Source organism: Cebus imitator, unplaced genomic scaffold (genome assembly GCF_001604975.1).
Source record: "Cebus imitator isolate Cc_AM_T3 unplaced genomic scaffold, Cebus_imitator-1.0 Scaffold124, whole genome shotgun sequence".
Lineage (NCBI taxonomy): Eukaryota > Metazoa > Chordata > Mammalia > Primates > Cebidae > Cebus > Cebus imitator.
Window position 1 is genome coordinate 6,958,396 of NW_016107439.1, and position 20,745 is coordinate 6,979,140.

The window sequence follows — 20,745 nt, forward strand, 5'->3', positions numbered from 1 at the left end:
TCTTATTTCCCCATGAGTCCACGAATGTGCCCTTGTGAGACACTGTTTGATGAATATGATGTACCTTATTTGCTTTTTTCAGAACTGACAGTATGTATCTTTCCTCACATTTCTCCTCACCATACATAGAGCTGGTTTATCAAATCAGATGAGGCAGACTGTCAGAGTCAGCACATGGGTGGTATCTACGACCATCATTCCTTTTCTCCAGGTTCCACAGGATTCAGATCCCCTTTACATATAATAGCCCATAGGAAATCATGATTATTGCAGAATAGAATTGGTTTCCCATAAAACACATATTATAAAAAATAGAAAATATATATCAAAGGAGGAGACATAGAAATAGTCAAATAAAAGTGCTTGAAAGAAATAAGTGAAACAAGTTGGAAACTACTTTAGAATAAAATCTGCAAAAACCTGGATTTTGGAGAAAACAAGAAATTTTCTCCAGTTTTTAAAAATCTTTTATGAGAATAAACAGGCAAATTCTTACTACCCAAGGAGATATCCTTCAGCTTTCCTCATTAATTTATTTTAATTGCTCCCAAAGTCTTTCAGTTACATATGTAAAATGTAAGAGTAAAACCTTGTTAAGAATTATTAATGGAAGGACTATCAGCTACTGTTGCATGCAACATTATAAAATGTCATATTCCCACGAATGTATACAAACCTTACCTAATGTTAGCAAAATGCAAAGGGTAATCAGAAAAGTATTTGTTATTCATGACATACTTCTAATGAATTAATTTCTAGTTCTCTGGCTGATCAGATAAGTGAATTAGTGTGTGCATTAAACGAAACAGTTACATAGCTATCCAAAGCACATTCTTAATTGAAGCAGAAAAAGAAAAAAAAAAAAAACCCTCAGATTTATATTGACATCACATTTTATGTAAATTTATTCACCCTAAAATCTATTATGATTAAACTTTATTGTTTTCAAAACTATTTGATATGGGCTACCTTGACTAACATGCTTTGTGGAAGAGAAAAATACTGCCTAATTAACGTGTAGTGGGAGAAGAAAAACAAGGAGGGTCAATGCGCATTTCCAGAGGAGACTAAAAGGATGGAGAATCAATCAAAGAGAGGGAGAAACGCCTAGCACTGCACCATTTGTTATTTCGGGCAAGAACATGAATCAGTAACCTCCTGCGCCCTATCCAGTTTCTTTAAGTTATTTCAGTAGGTAGAGCAGCAACAGTTACCTTACCGCCATGCACAAACACTGTTACTTCTGGCTTGAACGTTTGAGGCAGACAAATATGCTCAGGTAACTGGGTAGTAAATTACAGTTCAAACCAGAATCGGGCCAATTCTGTGGGGTGGATTAACAGCTAAATACTCCAACCCCAGGAGCCTTCCGTCGGAAGCAGGTTCTTGGGAAGCCGTTTTAAGGCAGAAGATGGCTGGGCAGAGAGAGCGCCTGCTTCCATCACCTCCAGCGTCTTCCCCTGTACAGTTGTTCCAGCTGCCAGAGGCTTTCTGGTTGCCACGGCAACTGCCGGGCTCTGCTAGGAACTCAAAGCAGAGCCTCTGAAGTTAGGTACCAAACACTGGAGCTTAACAGATGCAAACGCAGATGGGGAGTGGGGAAGAGAACCAGGATTGCCCATCTATAGGCTCTTATAGCTAAGACAATCTTTATAAAATCAGACTTTTGTTTTCGTGTTTGTAAGATGACATAGTTCTTGCCTGGCATTATTCATTAGTGTCATCATCTTTCGGTGCCTGGCGGGAGAAGACTGCAAATCCTCTCTCGCTATTAAGGCTGCAGAAGGGGGATGGGGCAAGCAAACGTGGTAACCAGGAATGCATGGAGCCTGCTCATTCATTCATTCAATTATATATTCAACATCTCCTGAGTGCTCATTTGTGCGGGGCACCCTGCCAGGTGCTGGATCTGCAAAGAGAAAGTAGACACCGCCCCACCCACAAAATTAACAAGATAATTAACGCAAATTAACAGAATCCTCACGAACCTGGGGAAAACCAGTTAGGCGCTGCCTGCTTCCCAGGGATCTCTCTTGGAAGACAGATTCAGAATTTGTACGCGGGAGAGGAAAGAGGCCGTGGCCCCGAAATAGAGTCAGACAAGAGAAAGAGCAGAAGGGAAGGCGAAAGGCAGCCTCTCCCTGGGGAGGGATTCTGTCAAGGCCACTCAAATGTTTCTCCCCGGCTGCGAAGGAGAAGAGGTTTGTTTTTCTTTTAGAAAAACGGAGCCCTTTTCCCTACTGGGCTCAATTTCTAGTAGGAGAGCCCCGCCTCCTTGGGCTACTGATTGGCTCAACTCTTTTTAAGGTAATTTATGCCAGCGTCCTCTCAGCCTGATTGGCTCCCTAGCTCAATTCTGCTGGGAGTCGCATCCTACCTGGTTGGGAGGTGCACTGCCTTTCCACACTCTCCCTTCTTATACTCAGCCAGCTGCTGCTGAAGTGGGAGGAAAAGTCCTGGCTGGGAGAATTGAGCTAGTGCAGCACACACAGAAAAAGCGATTCCGATGGGTCCTTTGAAAGCTTTTCTCTTCTCCCCTTTTCTTCTGCGGAGTCAAAGTAGAGGGGTGAGGCTGATGTTCTTGTTACTGACCCTGCATTTGGGAAACTGGTGAGTAAATTCAGGGGCTTAAAACTATTCTTTGGTATCTACCCTTTCCTCTTATTCCCTTTTATTTTAAAAATTGTTCTAGGCAAAGTGATTACATATATGTGATATTTACCATCATTTTATTTTCTGATTAGATTTATTCATTCTCAGACAGAAGGGAATTAACATATTTTTGAAACATGAGGTTGGTTCAGTTATTTTTTACTTCAAGCAGAGTAAAAACTAGTGAGGATTCAGTTACTGGAAGGGAGTGGGGGAGTAGGAATGACTGCCAGTAAATTTAGTGAATGAATGTCAACGATGAACTTTCAGGATGATTCTGTATTTTAAAAAATAAAGTTATTTCAAAAACTTGTTGTTACACAGCATGTTATGTATGATGCTTTTCTATCTTCTGCTGTTGCTTTTCCACTTTCCTCGTTTTTGGTAACTTTCTGGAACAAACCAGTGTTTTACATCAAGAAAGATTATAAATCTGGCTAAAAGGAAATCTATCAGCATTACAAATGTATAGTATTCAAGTAAAAATTAACCATGTATATTTTATTTGAACCAGCTTTGAGTTTTTTTTTTTAATTAGCTGTCCATTAGTAATTAAAAATGTATGGCAGCATGAAAGTCTTGGCTGTGTGTTTGTGTGTGTATGTGTGTGTGTGAGAGACAGACAGAGAGACAGAGAGAGAGAGAGAGAAAAGAGTATTACCAATCACAAACCTCAAATTTAACAGGAAGAAGACTGGGCTGTAATACCTTCAATAAAACTTTAAAATCTTTCTGTTAGAAAAATAAAATGCTCAGGTATCATTCCTGGATTATATGTAGGAGTATTGGGTGACTTGAGCTAAAATATGTTGATTAAGGCATAGACATTTATAAAGGTCTGGGACATGGCACTCATACCATGCAACTTATTTCAAATAAATGTACTTTTAACATTACATTATTATAAATGTAAAAGTGCATATAATTCAAAAGTAAAGTACAATCACTAGGAAGTTAGAAACATGACTTTATAACTACTTTTAACATTGCTAGAAGAAATTATTATTATAAACTTAAATGTAAAGAGACATTGAATATTTTTTACCATACTACCAGATATAGATACTATATTTTCTCTCTGAAAATAGAGAATGGATTAAAGTATGCTAAGTAATATTAGACTTGTTGGAATTTTTTAACACTTAGTGCTTTTTGAGCATTAAAGTTTCGGTTTATTTACCCTGTTTCCTTGGATTCTTAAATGTTTGACATGAACATAAATGTACTACTGGATGAATTATTCTTATATATTTTGTGTCATAATGCCTTATTCTTTGAATATATTATAACATTTTATAAAGATTTTTAGGTAGAGACATACATTATATTACAAAAGTAAAAACAGATTTAGCCAGTGGTTTTCTGAAATAACAACATTTTATCATTTTATACAAGTTTCCCTTTCAACCAAATAGGCAAGCTACTTAGTAAAGGACATTTTATCTGTCCCAGGAGATGTTTTATTTTAAATAAACAAGTTTTGTTTAGGGAAATATTTACATTTGTGATCATTATAATTGATTCAAGAACTCTCGTCAAGCTCTCAGAGTTAAAGAGATGTGTGCTGTAGGAAGAGAGTACAGGGTTTGCAGCCTGGAGACCTGATTTCATATGTCAAGGGCCTTTAACCTCTCTGAACACAGTTTCATCTGTGAAATGAAGGATAGTAGTAGATTACATATTATTTCTTTAGATGTTCACATTCAATACCTCTATGATTTCAACTGAAAAGTGAAATAAGTCAACGGTGGCTTCACTGTTTTATCTAAGTAGTTTTCAAGAGGGAAATCTATGTGATTTCTCAAGTGTGAATGCTATGTAATTTTTAAACATATATATATGTGAGAAAGGTATTGTACACTTAACAAATAACTTCTATTATCATAGTAATGTAGATAATCTGGATTATTTTGTCTGGTAAATAAATACACATTAAAGGAAAAATTTATAAGCTGTTGTTCTAATTAGCCCTGAAGGCCTCAGTTATGAGAGATTATGTTTAAAATAATCTCTTGATTTAGGGAGTACTTTTAAAAGTACTCCCTAAATCCATAATTTTTATAAAATGAGATAGAAAACTATCAATAAAAGGCAAATGTAAGCATGCTTTCTTCAAGATGCATCATAAACTATTTTCTTCAGTGAATGGAAAAAGTTTGACACAGAAACACTTTTGTAGGGAACCCCTGAGAATGTTAATAGAACATGTTTCTTTCTCCACTGGGTTCTATGAGACCAAGTTGGGAAACATAGCAATGAAAAGGAAATATGAGCATGTTTTGCTAAAAATAAATTTAAATAATGATGTTGTAATGAGCCTGTAATCCCAGCACTGTAGGAGACCAAGGCGGGCAGATCATGAGGTCAGTAGTTCGAGACCAGTCCGGGCCAACATGGTGAAACCCCATCTCTACTAAAAATGCACAAAAATGAGTTGGGCATGGTGACATATGTCTGTAATCCTAGCTAATCTGGAGGCTGAAGCAGGAGTATTGTTTGAACAGGGACCCAAGGGGTGGAGGTTGCAGTGAGCTGAGATACCATCATTGCACTCCAACCTGGGCTACAGAGAGATACTCTATCTCAAAATAATAATAACAATAATAGTAATGATAATAATAATAATAGTAATAATAATAATAACTAAAATAAAGTAGCTGCGGATGGGTGAACTTTTCTCTTAATATTTAGTTGGAGATAACAAGTGCTAACATTTATAAATCATGTATGGTCGTATTTCTCTCCTGTTTTCCATTTTTTTTGGCTAGTTTTTCCTTCCAAGACTAACCATAAATATTTCTGTTTGTAAGCGTTTTAATGTCTTACATGATTTCCAAAGTACACCTTGAAAGTCATCTATTTTTGGGACTTCTTAAATTGGAAGCAATTGTTTTTGATATTTAATCAGTTGCAATGCTTAGTTTCCTCAACTTTCATTAAGAGTATACAGGAGGCACACTATTTTTTTTTTTTTTTTATATTGCTGAACTATGGAAACCTATCCTATCATTGTAACTGAAACTGTAGTCATGGTTGCTGTGTTTCACTCTCTAGGAGACTCTTTGGCATCTTGACAAGTTCTTTAGAATCTCTTCAGCTTCATTTAACGTCTTTGTAATGTTGAAAAAAATCTGGTTATAATCTGTTTTTTTAAAAAGAGATTTTAACTGTTCTAAAAAGTAATCTACAATAAACCTTGACTAAGAGTTATATATTGAAAAATCTCAAGGAAAAATCACATTTTTCTTTTTTCAGTACAATTTCCTTGAGTCAATAATCACACAATGTGGCATTCATTTGCCAAGTTTAACATATTCAAATACACTTGCTTTAAAAATGTATTATTTTCAAGTAATTTCAGTAATATATCTTGTGTGGGTATTAATGAATGAATAACTTTTTAGGTGTCTAGATTTTTCACTTAATTTTGTAATAAAATGCTGATGGTAACCTTTCAAACATGAGAACCAAATAACTAAGTAATGATATTCTATGATAGTTAAATATGCAAAGGACTGAGAGGAAAATGATTTTGAAACTAAAACGCAAATGACAAATTGGGCGCCGTGCCTCATGCTTGTAATCCCAACACCTTGGGAGACTGAGGAGGCTGAATCACCTGAGATCAGGAGTTCGAGACCAGCCTGACCAACATGGAGAAACCCTGTCTCTACTGAAAATACAAAATTAGCCAGGCTTGGTGGCACATGCCTGTAATCCCAGCCACCCGGGAGGCTGATGCAGGAGAATCCCTTGAACCCAGGAGGTGGAGTTTGTGGCAAACCGAGATGACGCCATTGTACTTCAGCCTGGGAAACAAGAGCGAAACTCCATCTCAAAAATAAATAAATAAAATAAAATGCAAATGTCATAGTCGATAAACCCCTTGTGTACAGAATCTTTTAGTTTATGCAAACAATCAGTATCTTTATTTCATTCTATATGATGAAGAACATTTCTGGCTAAGAAATAAGAGGAAACACTTGAATTTTATTCAAATATTAAGTAGATTAATTGAATGTAAGAATATAATAATGAAAGTGGAGGCCCAAAGGAGGGCAGAAAAAAAGAGTAAAAAAAGAACTGAAAAATGACTCTAGAGATACTGAGAAAATGATTACCAAAATATGATAAATGACTACCATGAGAGAAAAGGAAGAATGAGCTTCCAGAGAGTAATTCACATATGGGCAAGGTTTCAAGTGAGAATCCTGGCCTTTACCAACAGATCTAAATTCCAGTTTCAGCTCCACCATTTCTCACTGGAGTGATTTCAGACAAATCTTTGAGGCAGAAAATCTTCATTAGTGTGGAGCTGTCATATGTATTTCCAGAAATGAAATTTCCAAGAAAAAAAAATCTGTGCAAAGAAACTAGCACTTAAAATTTTATATGAAAAGAAAGTCATAACAGATATTCTGTGGAATTATAGTTATTCTAGTATGATATAGCCTAAAGTGGTTTGAAGCATAGTAGAGCGAAAACCATGGATTCTTGTGTGCTCTTAAATACCTTTTGCACTTGGAAAAGGTCATTCATTTACTTAGTCAACAAATATTTATGGAATACCTAGTGTGTGCCATAAAAGAACAATATGCTGAGTTTACAGTGGTGATAAGTAGATGTAAGTACTACCCACTTGGAGCTTATACTTATTCATTGCTAAGACCTAGATTTATGACACTAATTAAAGAAAAACATTTTAATCAAAATAAAAAATATACCTTCAGAACTTTAAAGATAAACAGAGGAGTCTAAATTTTTCAAGATAGAAGATACTGAAAGAATAGGTCATAACCAAGAAAAAATGACTAAAGAGCCAAGAGATTTCTCATCAGCAATATCATAAGACTATGGGGAAAACGTCTTCAAATCTGAAGGCAAGTATTCAGCCTAGAAGATTATACTTAGCCAAATTACACAATGAGAAGACGAAGAAGAATATAGCCTAGATGTTGTTATTCTCTCAATTTTACAGATGGAAAACAGGGAAAAATCCATTTTTGTGAACTTATTAAGGTCATCTTGCTGATAAGTGGTGAATCCAAAACTTAAATTACTGTTTTCTATGCCCCACCTGCATTTTAACTACCAAATCTCTCAGATTATGAATGTAATATAAGTCAAAACAATTAACATGACTTTTGACAATTTTTTTTAAAAAGGCAAAGTAGAAAAAAGAGGAGAAGAGAGGAGAGATACTGCAGTAAATTGTGAATTCATTGATAAAATCACATTAAGTAGAAAAATCTACTTTGTACCCATCACATACTTCCTGGAATATTATGGATGGTGCCAGATTATTTTAAGGAAAACTTTGACACATTGAAGTACTTGAAGCAGAAAAAAAGCACTATAGGATATTTAATTTACATAAGTTTTGCTGAGGAAATGAGTGGTAACCTTATTTTAAAGGATAAAGGCAAATCATAACCAGGTAGTGAAAATTACATGAAGGCAGATTTTCTCCCAATACAAAATTTTCTAACATGGTAATGTATGCTTTATCACTAGACTTGTTCAAGCAGAAACTTATTAGAGTGTTCTTATACTCTGCAGGAGGCAGATAAAATTTATCAGTTTTTTTTTTTTTTTGTATTTTCAAACATTTCATTATCTATCAGCACTAAAATTGTTTAGCCAACTGAAGTCACATGTTCCAAGAAACAGTCTTAGCTATTAATTCATTCAGTAAATAATCACTGAGCATCACCATTCATTCCACAAATACTTACTCAGTGCCCATTGCGTGTTAAGCAGGGTTCTGGGAACTGGATACAATGGTAAGCAAGACAAAGACAAAAATATACTACTATTTGTTCGAGTAGTATAATCATATATGCTAGATGAGCAGGATACAGAAATCAGAATTCCTTCTATATGAACTTAAAGTCTGGTAGTTTGTGTCAAGATAGCTTATTAATATAAATAAGTAAAAACAATAAAATGTTGGAATTGCTACTCAGAATTCTAGAGGAGGTATAGTGGGTGCACTAAAGAACTTGCCATCAGTTGCAACTCTGGGAAAATATTGTATGTTCTCAGCTGTCATATGCCTAAGTTCAGGTCAGTATTAGCGAAGGATATATATATATATATACACAAACACACACTTAACATCTGAGGAAGGGGTAGGTTATATGTTTTTATATGTCTGTTAGGGGGTTGAGGACAAGGGTAAGCACTATTATACCGTAGCTGTGGTATACATATAAAAGCAGTATTATACCATAGCTATATATATGGAGAGAGAAAGAGAGAGAGAGAGAGAAAGAGAGAGAGAGGATAACATTGCTCTCTTGTGCCAGAGGTGGAGTCTCAAAATCTGGTAGGAATTTTTGTATATGGATTTCCTATGTCTTTCAGGTGAGCCTTCTGATTGTGTAAGACGTGGCATTAAAGTAGAAACATCCTGTTAAAGGCTATATAATTTAGTTTAATTTTGAAATCCTGAAATGGAGAAATCCTTTCCTCCCAAAAACAATATCTTCTGAGATTTAACACTTCTCTTTATTTTTTAGACAGATATTAAATAACTAAGAATAATAGAGATTGTGGTATGCAATAGAGATATAGAAGTAAACTTAATATAGACCCTGATCTCCAACCCATAGCTAGAATGGGCAGATCACAACTTCTATGATTATAAAATAGTAACTTTAATATATATTTTAATATTCATGTCAGAGAGTGATTTGTTTCCCTAGATAGCTTTAAGGCGCTAGAATCAAGGGCTCTAGCTACTAGGTTAATCTTCAGGTAAATTTCTAGAACAATCACTAATGGTTGTACAATAGGTACAGTGTGCTTAAACACAGGGATACCATTCACCTCTTGGTCATCCTAGATGTGTATAATTATAATAATAATTTTCCAGCGTGTATAATAGGGTACGTTTAGTAAATAATACCTGTTCCAAAAAACAACCATATTTACTAGCACTGAGTAGCCCTTTTGGCTGGATTGAAATTAAGTATTAATTCAGATGCCTGTATTTTACAGACTAATTTGTTACTCTCTAAAGGTGGCTTATGAATCTATATTTGTCTCTGGAATTTCTTAGTAACATTTCATTTTGAAAAACATCAGATTGTCATAACTAGAATAGACTGGAGTATTTTGTTTTTTTCTATTCACTTATTTGTATTCTCTGAGTTTGTGAAGTGAATAATCTAAGACAATCTTTTATCAATTAAAATATCTGACACTAATTTAAGATCCCAAGTCTTAGGAAAAAAATACGTTTCTGCCTTCAGAAGGATGGATTCTCATTTCCTTCTTTCACTTTTAAGGTATTTTAATATATTTTATAATTTAATAATCCTCAATATAATGCCTCAATGTTGCAAAATTTTTCTGTTTTGAAGAATGTGTCTGAAATATAGATACTCCAAAATCTTAGAGAGTGAGAATTTCACCCAGATTTGTATTTTTTCTAAGGCTAACTTATGTTCTGTCAGGCACTATGAATATAAACTGAAAAATGGTGAAGTTGTTGATAATTTCAGTATACTCAGTGTTCAATTTTTCAAATAGGCTATAATAAAAATTAGGTTTTCTTTCTCTTACTCCAAAAAGCACTCACATAGAAATGATCACAAAATAACATTTACAATTTCTGGGCATTCACCAGCCTTCCAGAGACTTCATTGAATGGGTGGTTCCTAGTTTTCTAAACTGTTTTAAAGAACAAAGTTGGTGTGCTAAACATAGCAAACAAGCAACAAAAACAAAAATCCAAAGGTTGCCAAACTAAATTGTTTTATTTGTAGTATTTGTTCTTTTATTACAAATAAATCAATAAACTACAGACATTTTAAATCATAACCAAAGGCATTAAGAAAAAAAAAATCTGTTTTATAATTGTCTGTTTTTATCTTCATGTTTTTTAGAAAACCATGCCACTATACTAATTATTTTTTAAAATGTATTCTGATATTATTATTTTTTAAATTAGCTATCTTCTATCTAATCTCATATTTGAATCTAACTAGATAATTATGCTCTGATGGGTTTAGGAATTGTCCAGACTTCTTTTTTTGAAAGTAACAGGGATAAACTCTGTGCTGAAAGCAATTTGTGTTACTATTTCTTTCCTAGTTTAGATGTAATTTTGGAGAGTTCTGTATCTTCAACCTTACCAAGAAAATCATATAAACTAGACCATAAATGAAGCTGCATTTTACATTTCTCCTAAATCAATTTTCCACATCTCAAACTGTGAAATAATTGATGTATAATCTCATTCAAGTTCTAGTCTATAGACAGAAAATTAATTTGAGTTTTTCACTTAATCTTGTTTTTCTTTACTTGCTTTTCAAAAATAATTTTCAAGTTGTTATTGTTGAAATGTATGGAAAAAAATGTGGTTTTCCCTAATGACATAATGTTGTTGCTTGTATACCATCAATGTTAAAGTATCTTATTACTTTCAGTCCTCAAAAAAAAATGTTAGCAAAACAAAACAGAGCTCATTAGACTATACATACAATTAGTAGCAATGTTTACCTCTAGATAAAGTACAGAAAAGTTTTTGATTTCATTGATCAAAGGTAAGAAATCACTGAGGACATTAGATATTTAATTTCACATGTTATTTATCTTGTTTTTACAAGAAGAACATGTCTAATTAAAATTTATAATTTTAACGAGGACTAAGCTAAAATTAGAGAGATAATATAGTTTGATACTGTCTACCAGAAAGATGTTGATAGGCTTTCTGTAGAGAGGAAGAACAATGGTGAAAGGACAAAAGGAGATAGCCCATCTTTTGCCTTCATAATAGAATTTTGTGTTTCTTTCCTTAAAAGGACCTGAAATAACATCCTTTTTTCCTGGGGTTGGTGTGTTGGTATGGTGGTGAGGCAAGGGGAGAGTCTATTTCGTGGCACTACTCATTGATTTTGGGGAAAAAAATAGAACCTAATTTATTGATTTAAAAAGCAAATACTTAGCAACTCGTAGTCTTTAATTCCAGATTTTTCCATGAAATTTGGCAGATACGTGTGTGTGTGTGTGTGTGTGTGTGTGTGTGTGTGTGTGTGTTATGTGCACATATATGTGTGTATTCTTAAAAACATAAAATCTAACTAGTTTTTGACATAACTAACAAAAATATCTTTCTAAATCAGCATACTTATTCTACCTCTTTTTGAATGACTATGTAATATTCTATATGATAGAAGAATTTTAACATTAAATAATTCATTATATTTTGTTTGTCATTAACATTTTTATGTACATATATCCATATGTATATGCCTTTAATATCTATATTTTGATCAATGTTGTCAAATTGCTGTAAAGCAAATTCCATTTCCTAATAATTGTTATAAAAATGCCATTTATTTGTATTTTCCTCAGTACTGGATGCAACGAATCTTTTAACATATTGCCAATGTGATGGCTAAAGATTGTAGTCACATTTTAAACTTATTTTCCCTTGTTACTAAAAAGTAAGCATGCATATATGTATATATATATATATATGCATATCTCGATCCTTTTCTTTCTTAAATTCTTGTATATCAATTATGTTACAAATATTTTTCTCTCAATTAAACTTTTGTCTCTAGTCTTACATAAAGTTTCCTATTCCAACCATAAATTCTTTTTAAAATATGTCTTTCAGTTATTTTTTATTTTGCTGGTTTGCTTATATATTGCCTAGCAAGGCATTCTTATCCCAAGTGTCAAAAACATTTTAAATATCTTCCTTAGTAATATTATTCTTTATTCACTTTCTTTTTATCTTTAATATATAGCAATTTATTGTGTAAGGTGGAAATCTAATTTTATTTTCTTCAAAAAGGGCTAATTGGGATTTCAACACAATTCACTGAATAATTCTTTTATTTCTAAATTGACAATTCACTTTTATCATATATTATATTTCTATATACTGGAGATCTTATTTTGAAAGCTTAATTTTGTTTTCACTGACTATGTATTGCTACAATAAGGTTTTGATAAACTTTTTTATTTTCTTTTTATTCTCCTCAGATAAATTCCACCTAAGAATTCCCTTTTTAAATAACTTGTTATAAACTCTCATGTTGACTGTTCTACTTAATTCTAATGACTTTAACCTGTCACACACAAAAGATGAGATGCTGATTAAACCTGTATGAAATGCATCAAAAATTTAGGAATAATACATTCATAATATTTTCATAGGCAAAATATTTATTTTGCATTTATTTTTTTGTTCATATGTTCCTCAATAAAGTTTTGTTGTTTTTTCACAATAGACATATACCTTCCCTGTTATAGTCCCACTTAATCATTTCTCATAAGTCGTGTTGTCTTTGTCAAATGAATACTTTTTTTCTTCTGTTTTTATTTTTGATGAATTAGCACTGGTATCAGAAAGTTACTGTGTTTACATTCGTTTTATGTTAGGTTATCTACCATAATTTTTAAATTAAGGACCACAGTTATAGTTTTAGTTATTTTCTTTATTCACAGTAATTTTATCTGAAAATAGCACAATGATCTATTCATTTACTTATTCAGTGATTTTTATCAAATTGGGTGAATACTATGTATCAGATTTGTGAGTAGGTGCTGAGGGTATCACATTAAATACCTTAAAATCTAAGGCATTTAAATACCTAAATACCTTCAAATTGCTTAAAGCTTAGAGAGGGTTCTAAATAAATACATAATTAAGATACAATGTGATTAATTGCATGGTAGAGCTAACCACAGGACAGAGTTGAAGCATACAGGGACACACTTACCTAGTATTCTAGGCTTGGCTCTATTGTGCCATTTCAAGTTTCTAAAGCATCTCTTTATGTGTGTTAAGTGATAGGTTCCATTTTATTTTCCTTTGTGCTCATAAAATAATCATAGAATTGAATGGATTATCATTTCACCTTTTTAAAACTCTGGAAGTTTAGTGCTTGCTTCAGCAGCCATATAATGCAATTCTGAAAATTTAAATCTGTAATGCTGTTATTGATCACTCTTAATTATTTTGCTTTCCTACAGCTTTATGTGCAGTAAAAATTATTCAGAATTACAACCCTAGAAAGGAACTTTTGTACTAGATAATTTAGTAGCTCAAACATGAGGAAAAAAAAAAAGAAAGAAAATTTATTTATTTTTTGGCTTTAGGTCTAAAATCAGCGATTTTGGCCTACTCTTTGAAAAGTAAGTTCTTATAGTCCTTGACATTAGAGTATCTTCTACTTAGAAAGATTAGAAACCAGATATTTCTTTTCTGGAATTTTTCCCTGAATGACTATGCTTATGAAAATGTGTTTGATGGTAGCAAAAAAAATACTATGTAACTTGTCATTAACAATAGATAACAGATAGGGCCTGTGGAGACAACATACATTTGTTTACTAACAAATATTTATTGAAACCCTGTGTGTGACAGACACTGTTCTAGAAACTTGTGATATGGTCATGAACTAGAGATAAATCACCTTCTACCATTTTAGAGTTGGCACTCAGGAGGGAGAAATACACAGTAAACAATAAGCATAAATATATTAAATTAGAACTTGCAAAATTATGTTTTTGTCCAAATGGGCAAGTATAATTTAATAGGTTAAAACTACTTCGCCATTCATCATTTATGTATAGGATTTTATAAGTAAATTAGAGCTATGGTGATACGGTTAACTTCAAGTCTCCACCCAAATCTCATCGTGAATTGTAATACCCATAATCTACATAATCCCCAGGTTTCAAGGGAGAGACCATGTGAATGTAATTGAATCATGGGGGAAGTTACCCTCATGCTGTTGTCATGATAGTGAGTGAGTTCTCATGAGATATGGTGGTTTTATAATGGGCTCTTCCCCCTTGAGTTAGCACTCCTCCTTTTTGCTGTCTTATGAAGATGTTGTCCTGCTTCCCCTTTGCCTTCACCATGTTTATAAGTTTCCTGAAGCCTTCCCAGCTATGCTGATCTGTGAGTCAATTAAACCTCTTTCGTTTATAAATTACCTAGTCTTGGGCAGTTCTGTATATCAGTATAAAAATGGACTAATACATATGGAAAAAATAAGCTGGGCAAGGAAGTGTGGAATTTGGATAGAAGAGCAAATAATGATCAGGTAGGCTTCAATGATTAAGTAATATTTTAACAAATACTAGAAGTGAGTGAAGCTTTCAGTCATGCCACGTGATGGTTAGAGATAAGCATTTGAAGTGGAAAACCATACGTGGGGTCTTGTAGTTGCTATTTACTCTTTCTTTTTCAACTTTTATTTTAAATTCAACAGATGAATGTGCATGTACAGTTTTGTTACCTGAGTATATTGCATGATGCTGAGCTTTGAAGTAGGAATGATCCCTATAGCCATATATGAATCATAGTACACAATGGTTAGTTTTTCAAACCTTACCCCACACCTCCTTGCCATCTCTAATAGTCTGAAGTGTCTGTTGCCATTTCTATGTTCATGAGTCCCCAATGTTAGGCTCACACTTACTAATGAGAACATGGGGTATTTACTTTTCTGTTCTCCAAAGGACACAGTTTTTTTTGTTTTCTATGGCTTCTTTTATGGCTGTACAGTGTATATTTACAACATTTTCTTTATCTAATCCACCACTAATGGGCACCTATCAGTTGATTCTATGACTTTGCTACTGTGAACAGTGCTGCAGTGAACATATGAGTGCATGTGTCTTTTTGGTAGAATGATTTACTTTCTTTTGGATATTGGGATTGCTGGGTCAAAAGGTAGTCCTGTTTTAATTTGAGAAGTCTCAAAACTGCTCTCCACAGTGGTAAAACTAATTGTGTATTCTCATCAACAGTGTACAAGCATTCCCTTTTCTCCACAACCTAGTCTACATCTGTTTTTTTTTTTTTTTTTTTTTTGGCTCCTTAATACTAGTCATTCTGATTGGTGTGAGATACCTTGTTGTGGTTTAGATTTGCATTTCTTGGACAAGTAGAGGCTTGGAACATATTTTCTTGGCTGCCTGTATTTCTTCTTTTGAGAAATATATTTTCATGTCTTTTTCTCATTTTTAATGGGGTTATTTGTTTATTGCATTTCCAATTGTTTCAGTTCCTTATAGACTCTAGATATTAGATCTTTGTTAGATGCATAGTTTGCAAATACTTTCTGCCATTACCTAAGGTATCTGTTTACTCTTTGACAATTGCTTTTGCTGTGTAGAAGCTCTTTAGTTTAGTAAGGACTCACATGTCCATTTTTGTTTTTATTGCAATTTCTTTTGAGAACTTAGCTATAATTGCTTTTCTAAGGCTGACATTCAGAATGGTGTTTCCTAGGTTTTCTTCTAGGATTCTTACACTGTGAGCTTTTATATTTAAACCTTTAATCTATGTAGACTCAATTTTTGTATGTGGTGAAAGGTAATGGTCCAGTTTCAGTCTTCTTCATATGACTTGCCAACTATCCCAGTACCATTTATTGAATGGAATAAAAAGAAATGAGTCTTTTTCTCATTGCTTATTTTTGTCAACTTTGTTGATCAGATGACTATAGGTGTGCAGCTTTGTTTCTAGGTTCTCTTCTGTTCCATTGGTCTATGCATCTGCTTTTGTACCAGTACCATGCTGCTTTGGTTACTGTAGCCTTATCATATTGTTTAAAATTAGACAATGTGATGCTTCTGGCTTTGTTCTTCTTGCTTAGAGTTGCTTTGGCTATTTGGGTTCTTTTTTGGTTCCATATGAATTTTGGAATAGTTTTTCCTAGTTCTTTGAAAAACTATTTTGTTAGCTTAATAGGAATAGCATTGAATCTGTAGATTGCTTTGGCCAATATGGCCATTTTAATAATATTGATTATTCCAATCCGTGAACATGCAATGTTTTTCATTTCTTTGTGTCACTTATGATTTATTTTAGCAGTGTTTTGTAGTTCTGTCTGTAGAGATCTTTCACCTCCTTAGTTAGATATATTCCTAGGTTGCATTTTTGTGGCTATTGTAAATTGAATTGAATTCTTGATTTGACTCTTAGCTTAAACATTATTTTTGTATAGAAATGTAACTAAATTTTATACATAAATTTTATATCCTGAAATTCAATGACATTGTTTATCAGTTCCAGGCGCCTTTTGGTGGAGTTCTTTGGGATTTTCCAGGTATAGAATCATACACTCTCTAAACAGGGATAGTTTGATTTCTTCTTTTCTTATTCAATGGTTTTTATTTCTTTCTCTTGCCTTATTGGTCTGGCTAGCAGTGTTAAGAAGAAAGTTTATATGCTAACCATGTACCTGAAAAGGTTGGAATAATCTCAATTTAATTATCTAACATCATACCTAGAGAAACTGGAAAAATAAGAACACACTAACCCCAAAGCTAGCAGAATAAAAGAAATAACTAAGATCAGAACAGAACTGAATGTAATTGAGACCCAAAAATTTATACAAAGAATCCATGAAACGCAAAATTGGTTCTCTAAAATAATAATCAAGATAGATAGACTGTAAGTTAAATCAACAAAGAAAAAGAGAGAGAGAAGATCCAAATAAACACAATCAGAAATGGCAAAGGTGACATTACAACTTATCCCCAAGAGATATAAAAGATCCTCAGAGACTATTATGGACACCTTTATGCACACAAACTAAAAAATCTGGAGGAAATGCATAAATTCCTGGAATCACACAATTTTCCAGGATTCAATCAGGAATAAATTAAAACCTTGAACAGACCAATATTGAGTTTCAAAATTGAATCAGTATTTAAAAAACCAAAAAAAGCCCTCAGCCAGATGGATTCACAGCCAAATTCTACCAGGCATATAAGAAAAGCTGGTACCAAATCTACTGAAACTATTCTAAAAAAATGAGGAGACACTGTTTATTCTAAGAGATATGGAAAACTCTCTAACAAAGATCCAGGCTTTTGAGCATAGAAATGATATGATGTAATCTGGATTTTAAAAACATTGCTGTGTGTGTCATATTGCTACCGTTATCAAAGCAAGGACTGTGTTACCAATGCAAGGGCGAAATCAGATCCTTTTTAAAATAATTTGAGCCTTCCTGATGGATTTTACCTGTGATAAATTCTACCTTTGCCACTAACTAATAGTAAGAACTTTGGTAAGTTATTTAAATCTCTTAGAAACTGAGTGATCTTCACTTATAAAATTAGGGTAAAATATCTACCTTATAAGATCTACATTCATCTTTTCATTCATACAACAAATAATAATTGAGTGCCAACTTAGTGTCCATCACTTCTTAGTTACTGGGGATGCATCAGTAAACAAAACAAAAACCCCACACTCCTGAATAGTGGTAAGGATAATGGTAAAGGATCCCAGGCTCGTGGATAATGGTAAGGATAGTGGTAAAGGACCCCACACTCATGGATAGTGGTAAGGGTTAATATGTTCAAAACAAAACTTCTGTTATTAGGTAACTGTGAGTGAACTTCAATAGTTTTAAACAACTTTTAAGATTCTTGAGAGCAGAAACTCAACTGTCTGCTCCTATATGACTGATGCATTAGTGGACTATATTAAGCAAATCAAATGTGAATTTAACAAAATCAGTTTCTAGTTCAACTGACTGTGCAAAATACCACTCCTCACAGGGAGATTTAGTGAAATCTAAATGGAATATATGTGCCAAAATTTACTACATTTACTAAGCAAAAATTTTTCGTATTTGGCCTGAACATGGCAGGCCATCATGCTTGTTTCCTGGCATAAGAAATGTGTGCGATAAAAGTATTAATTCATGTTCCCTTCTAGCTAACAATTCCCCAATACTATACATTTTTTAGAATTTTTTTCATTCCATAATTATTACCATCATTTATACAGAATATTTCTCAAGTATTTCCAATTTACTAATAAATATTTTTTTCTCTATTTCTAATGTTCTTTCTGATATATATATATATATATATATATATATATATATATATTTAAAATGCTCAGAATGTACTAGGAAACCTAGTGATTTATCTTCCCATTATTTTTTGTTATATCTCCCCTAGCATAGACTTTTTTCTATCATATATACATAATATTTTGCCAAATACATAAGTAAATACTTATTTTATTGTTGATCCCTCTTATTACAATCAAGTTACATCACCACTTGTAGAAGAGTATTCTGATAGTAGTCTAATTTAAAAAGTAATTAATCATAAAGTATTTTGAATGTCAAAGCTTTCAGTAGAAGTATTGTTCAACTGGAAAGTTTGTAGAACATGATATTTTTGCAGAGTAAAAACAAGTTAACAGAATATTTGAAGAAAATAAATTAAAATAAGACAAGATTTCTGATATCTCCAAGGCAATATCAAGAGAATCATCATTTCTATTTAATGATCTGAAATTATATAATTTAGTATCACCATCATAATTCACATATGAGAAAAGAAGAGAGGTAGATAGAAAGCAATAAGGGAAAGAAGGAGGGTGGGAAATCTGGTGGAGAGAGAGGGAGAATGAGATAAAACAAGAAAGGAAAAATTTGAGTGACGATGAAGATGGTGTATGCGTACATTTGCGTGTGTGTGTGTGTGTGTGTGTGTGTGTAGAATTTAGAATGATTGCATTGAAATAATAAATAGTAACATTTACAGTCATGTTAAAAATAAAGCATTGTGCATATCATTATAATGTATTACCTTGGGAACACATAGTATTGATCAATTTATACTATTTCATAAAATGTATTTAAAATTTTTGCTGATAAATGGCAAACTATAATGAGTTTCTAGTTAATGACAAGTGAAAAGAAAATAATATTCAAGAGTAGGGAAAAGATCAATAGACAATTGTGAAACCACATAATGGGTACAAAAAAAATAATGCAGGAATAAAACCTACTACTTGAAAACAAAACAGGGTGACTATAGTCAATATAACTTAATTGTATATTTTAAAATAACTTGAAGAATGTAATTGGATTATTTATAATGCAAAGGATAAATACTTGAGGGGATGAATGCTCCATTCTCCATGGTGTGCTTATTTCACATTGCATGTCTGTATCAAAACATCTCATGTGCCACATAAACATATACACTTACTTTGTACCCACAAATTTTTTAATTAAAAAAAAGTAAATGTAGTTGTATTTGGAACTGGAAAGATGAATTAGGTGACCATGCGTGCAAGATTCTTCCTCACTCATGATTCTTTTTCATATCCAGCTTAATGAAGCCAAAAAATTTTTATAGTAACTTCCAATTGTTTTATTTCATTTACCAAAAAACTGACTGAAAATGAACAGTTTCTAAGGTCAGGATAAGTCACAAGGAAAGAGGGTGTTAAGTTAGAAAAGATAAGTTTGTATACCTAATTACTGAACTTAACATATTATCCATCCTGAGCTTAATTCAATTGAGCACAGTAGGACCAAGTGTTTATTAAGCTATGAGCATTTATGTAAATTTCAGTTAGTAACAATGCTCTGGCTATATTATGTTTTCAGGAACTAAATCTGCTCATTTACTACCAATGCAAAATAAAGCAATGGGAAGATGCCTTTGCTTTTCTATCTCTTTGTCAAAGTATTTTATAGTATAAGATTCTTTTTATTTTAAATTACAAAACTGCACATAGGCAAACTAACCAACAAACCAATGTAAATACATAAGTGACTAATTATGGGGTATCACCTGGGACCCAATGAAGGACTGATCAACCAAACATCAGGAAAGCTGGGGATGGGGCAGTCTTGATAGCAGAAATTCCTTCTTTTTTTCTCTAGCTATGGTTTCAAATGGGTTGCACTACAAACTAGCTATTGCTTCATTTATTGGTTAAAATTCTCCACTGTCAGAAATGAAAGTCTGGCTGAACATTTGGAGGTCAACTGTTCAGCCAGGCCTCCCAGACAACTTGGCCTGAGAAAAGACCTAGGGGTATAAACAGACCTGCCTGTTGACTGCTTTTAACTCGGTCAAATTATAGTTCAGTAGGTGATAATACTCACATGTGCCTATAAAACTAGTTATTTCAGGAAGGAGAGTAAAGACCTACTGGAACCTGGGGAAGAAAATAATTCTAGCCAGCTAATTGGTTGAAATAGAATTTCTTCACTAGTTTTGCTTTTTATCATCAAAACAATCAATACAAAGAAAGAGCATACACAGACTAACTGGTAAGGAATATCT

The 20,745-nt window shown here is 33.0% G+C and overlaps 1 protein-coding gene across 2 annotated transcripts in view; it reads left to right on the top strand.

Annotated features, from left to right (window-relative positions):
* Positions 1–2,024: 2,024 nt before the first annotated feature.
* GABRG1 (gamma-aminobutyric acid type A receptor subunit gamma1) overlaps positions 2,025–20,745 on the top strand; it is a 93,144-nt gene continuing 74,423 nt past the window's right edge. The window contains exon 1 of one of the 2 annotated variants that reach the window (XM_037742655.1): positions 2,025–2,307. Coding sequence is in view for 1 of the 2 variants with exons in the window: in XM_017540344.2 (XP_017395833.1) it covers positions 2,507–2,610 (104 nt within the window). In the remaining variant the exon portion in view is untranslated. The other variant, XM_017540344.2, reaches the window with a different exon arrangement.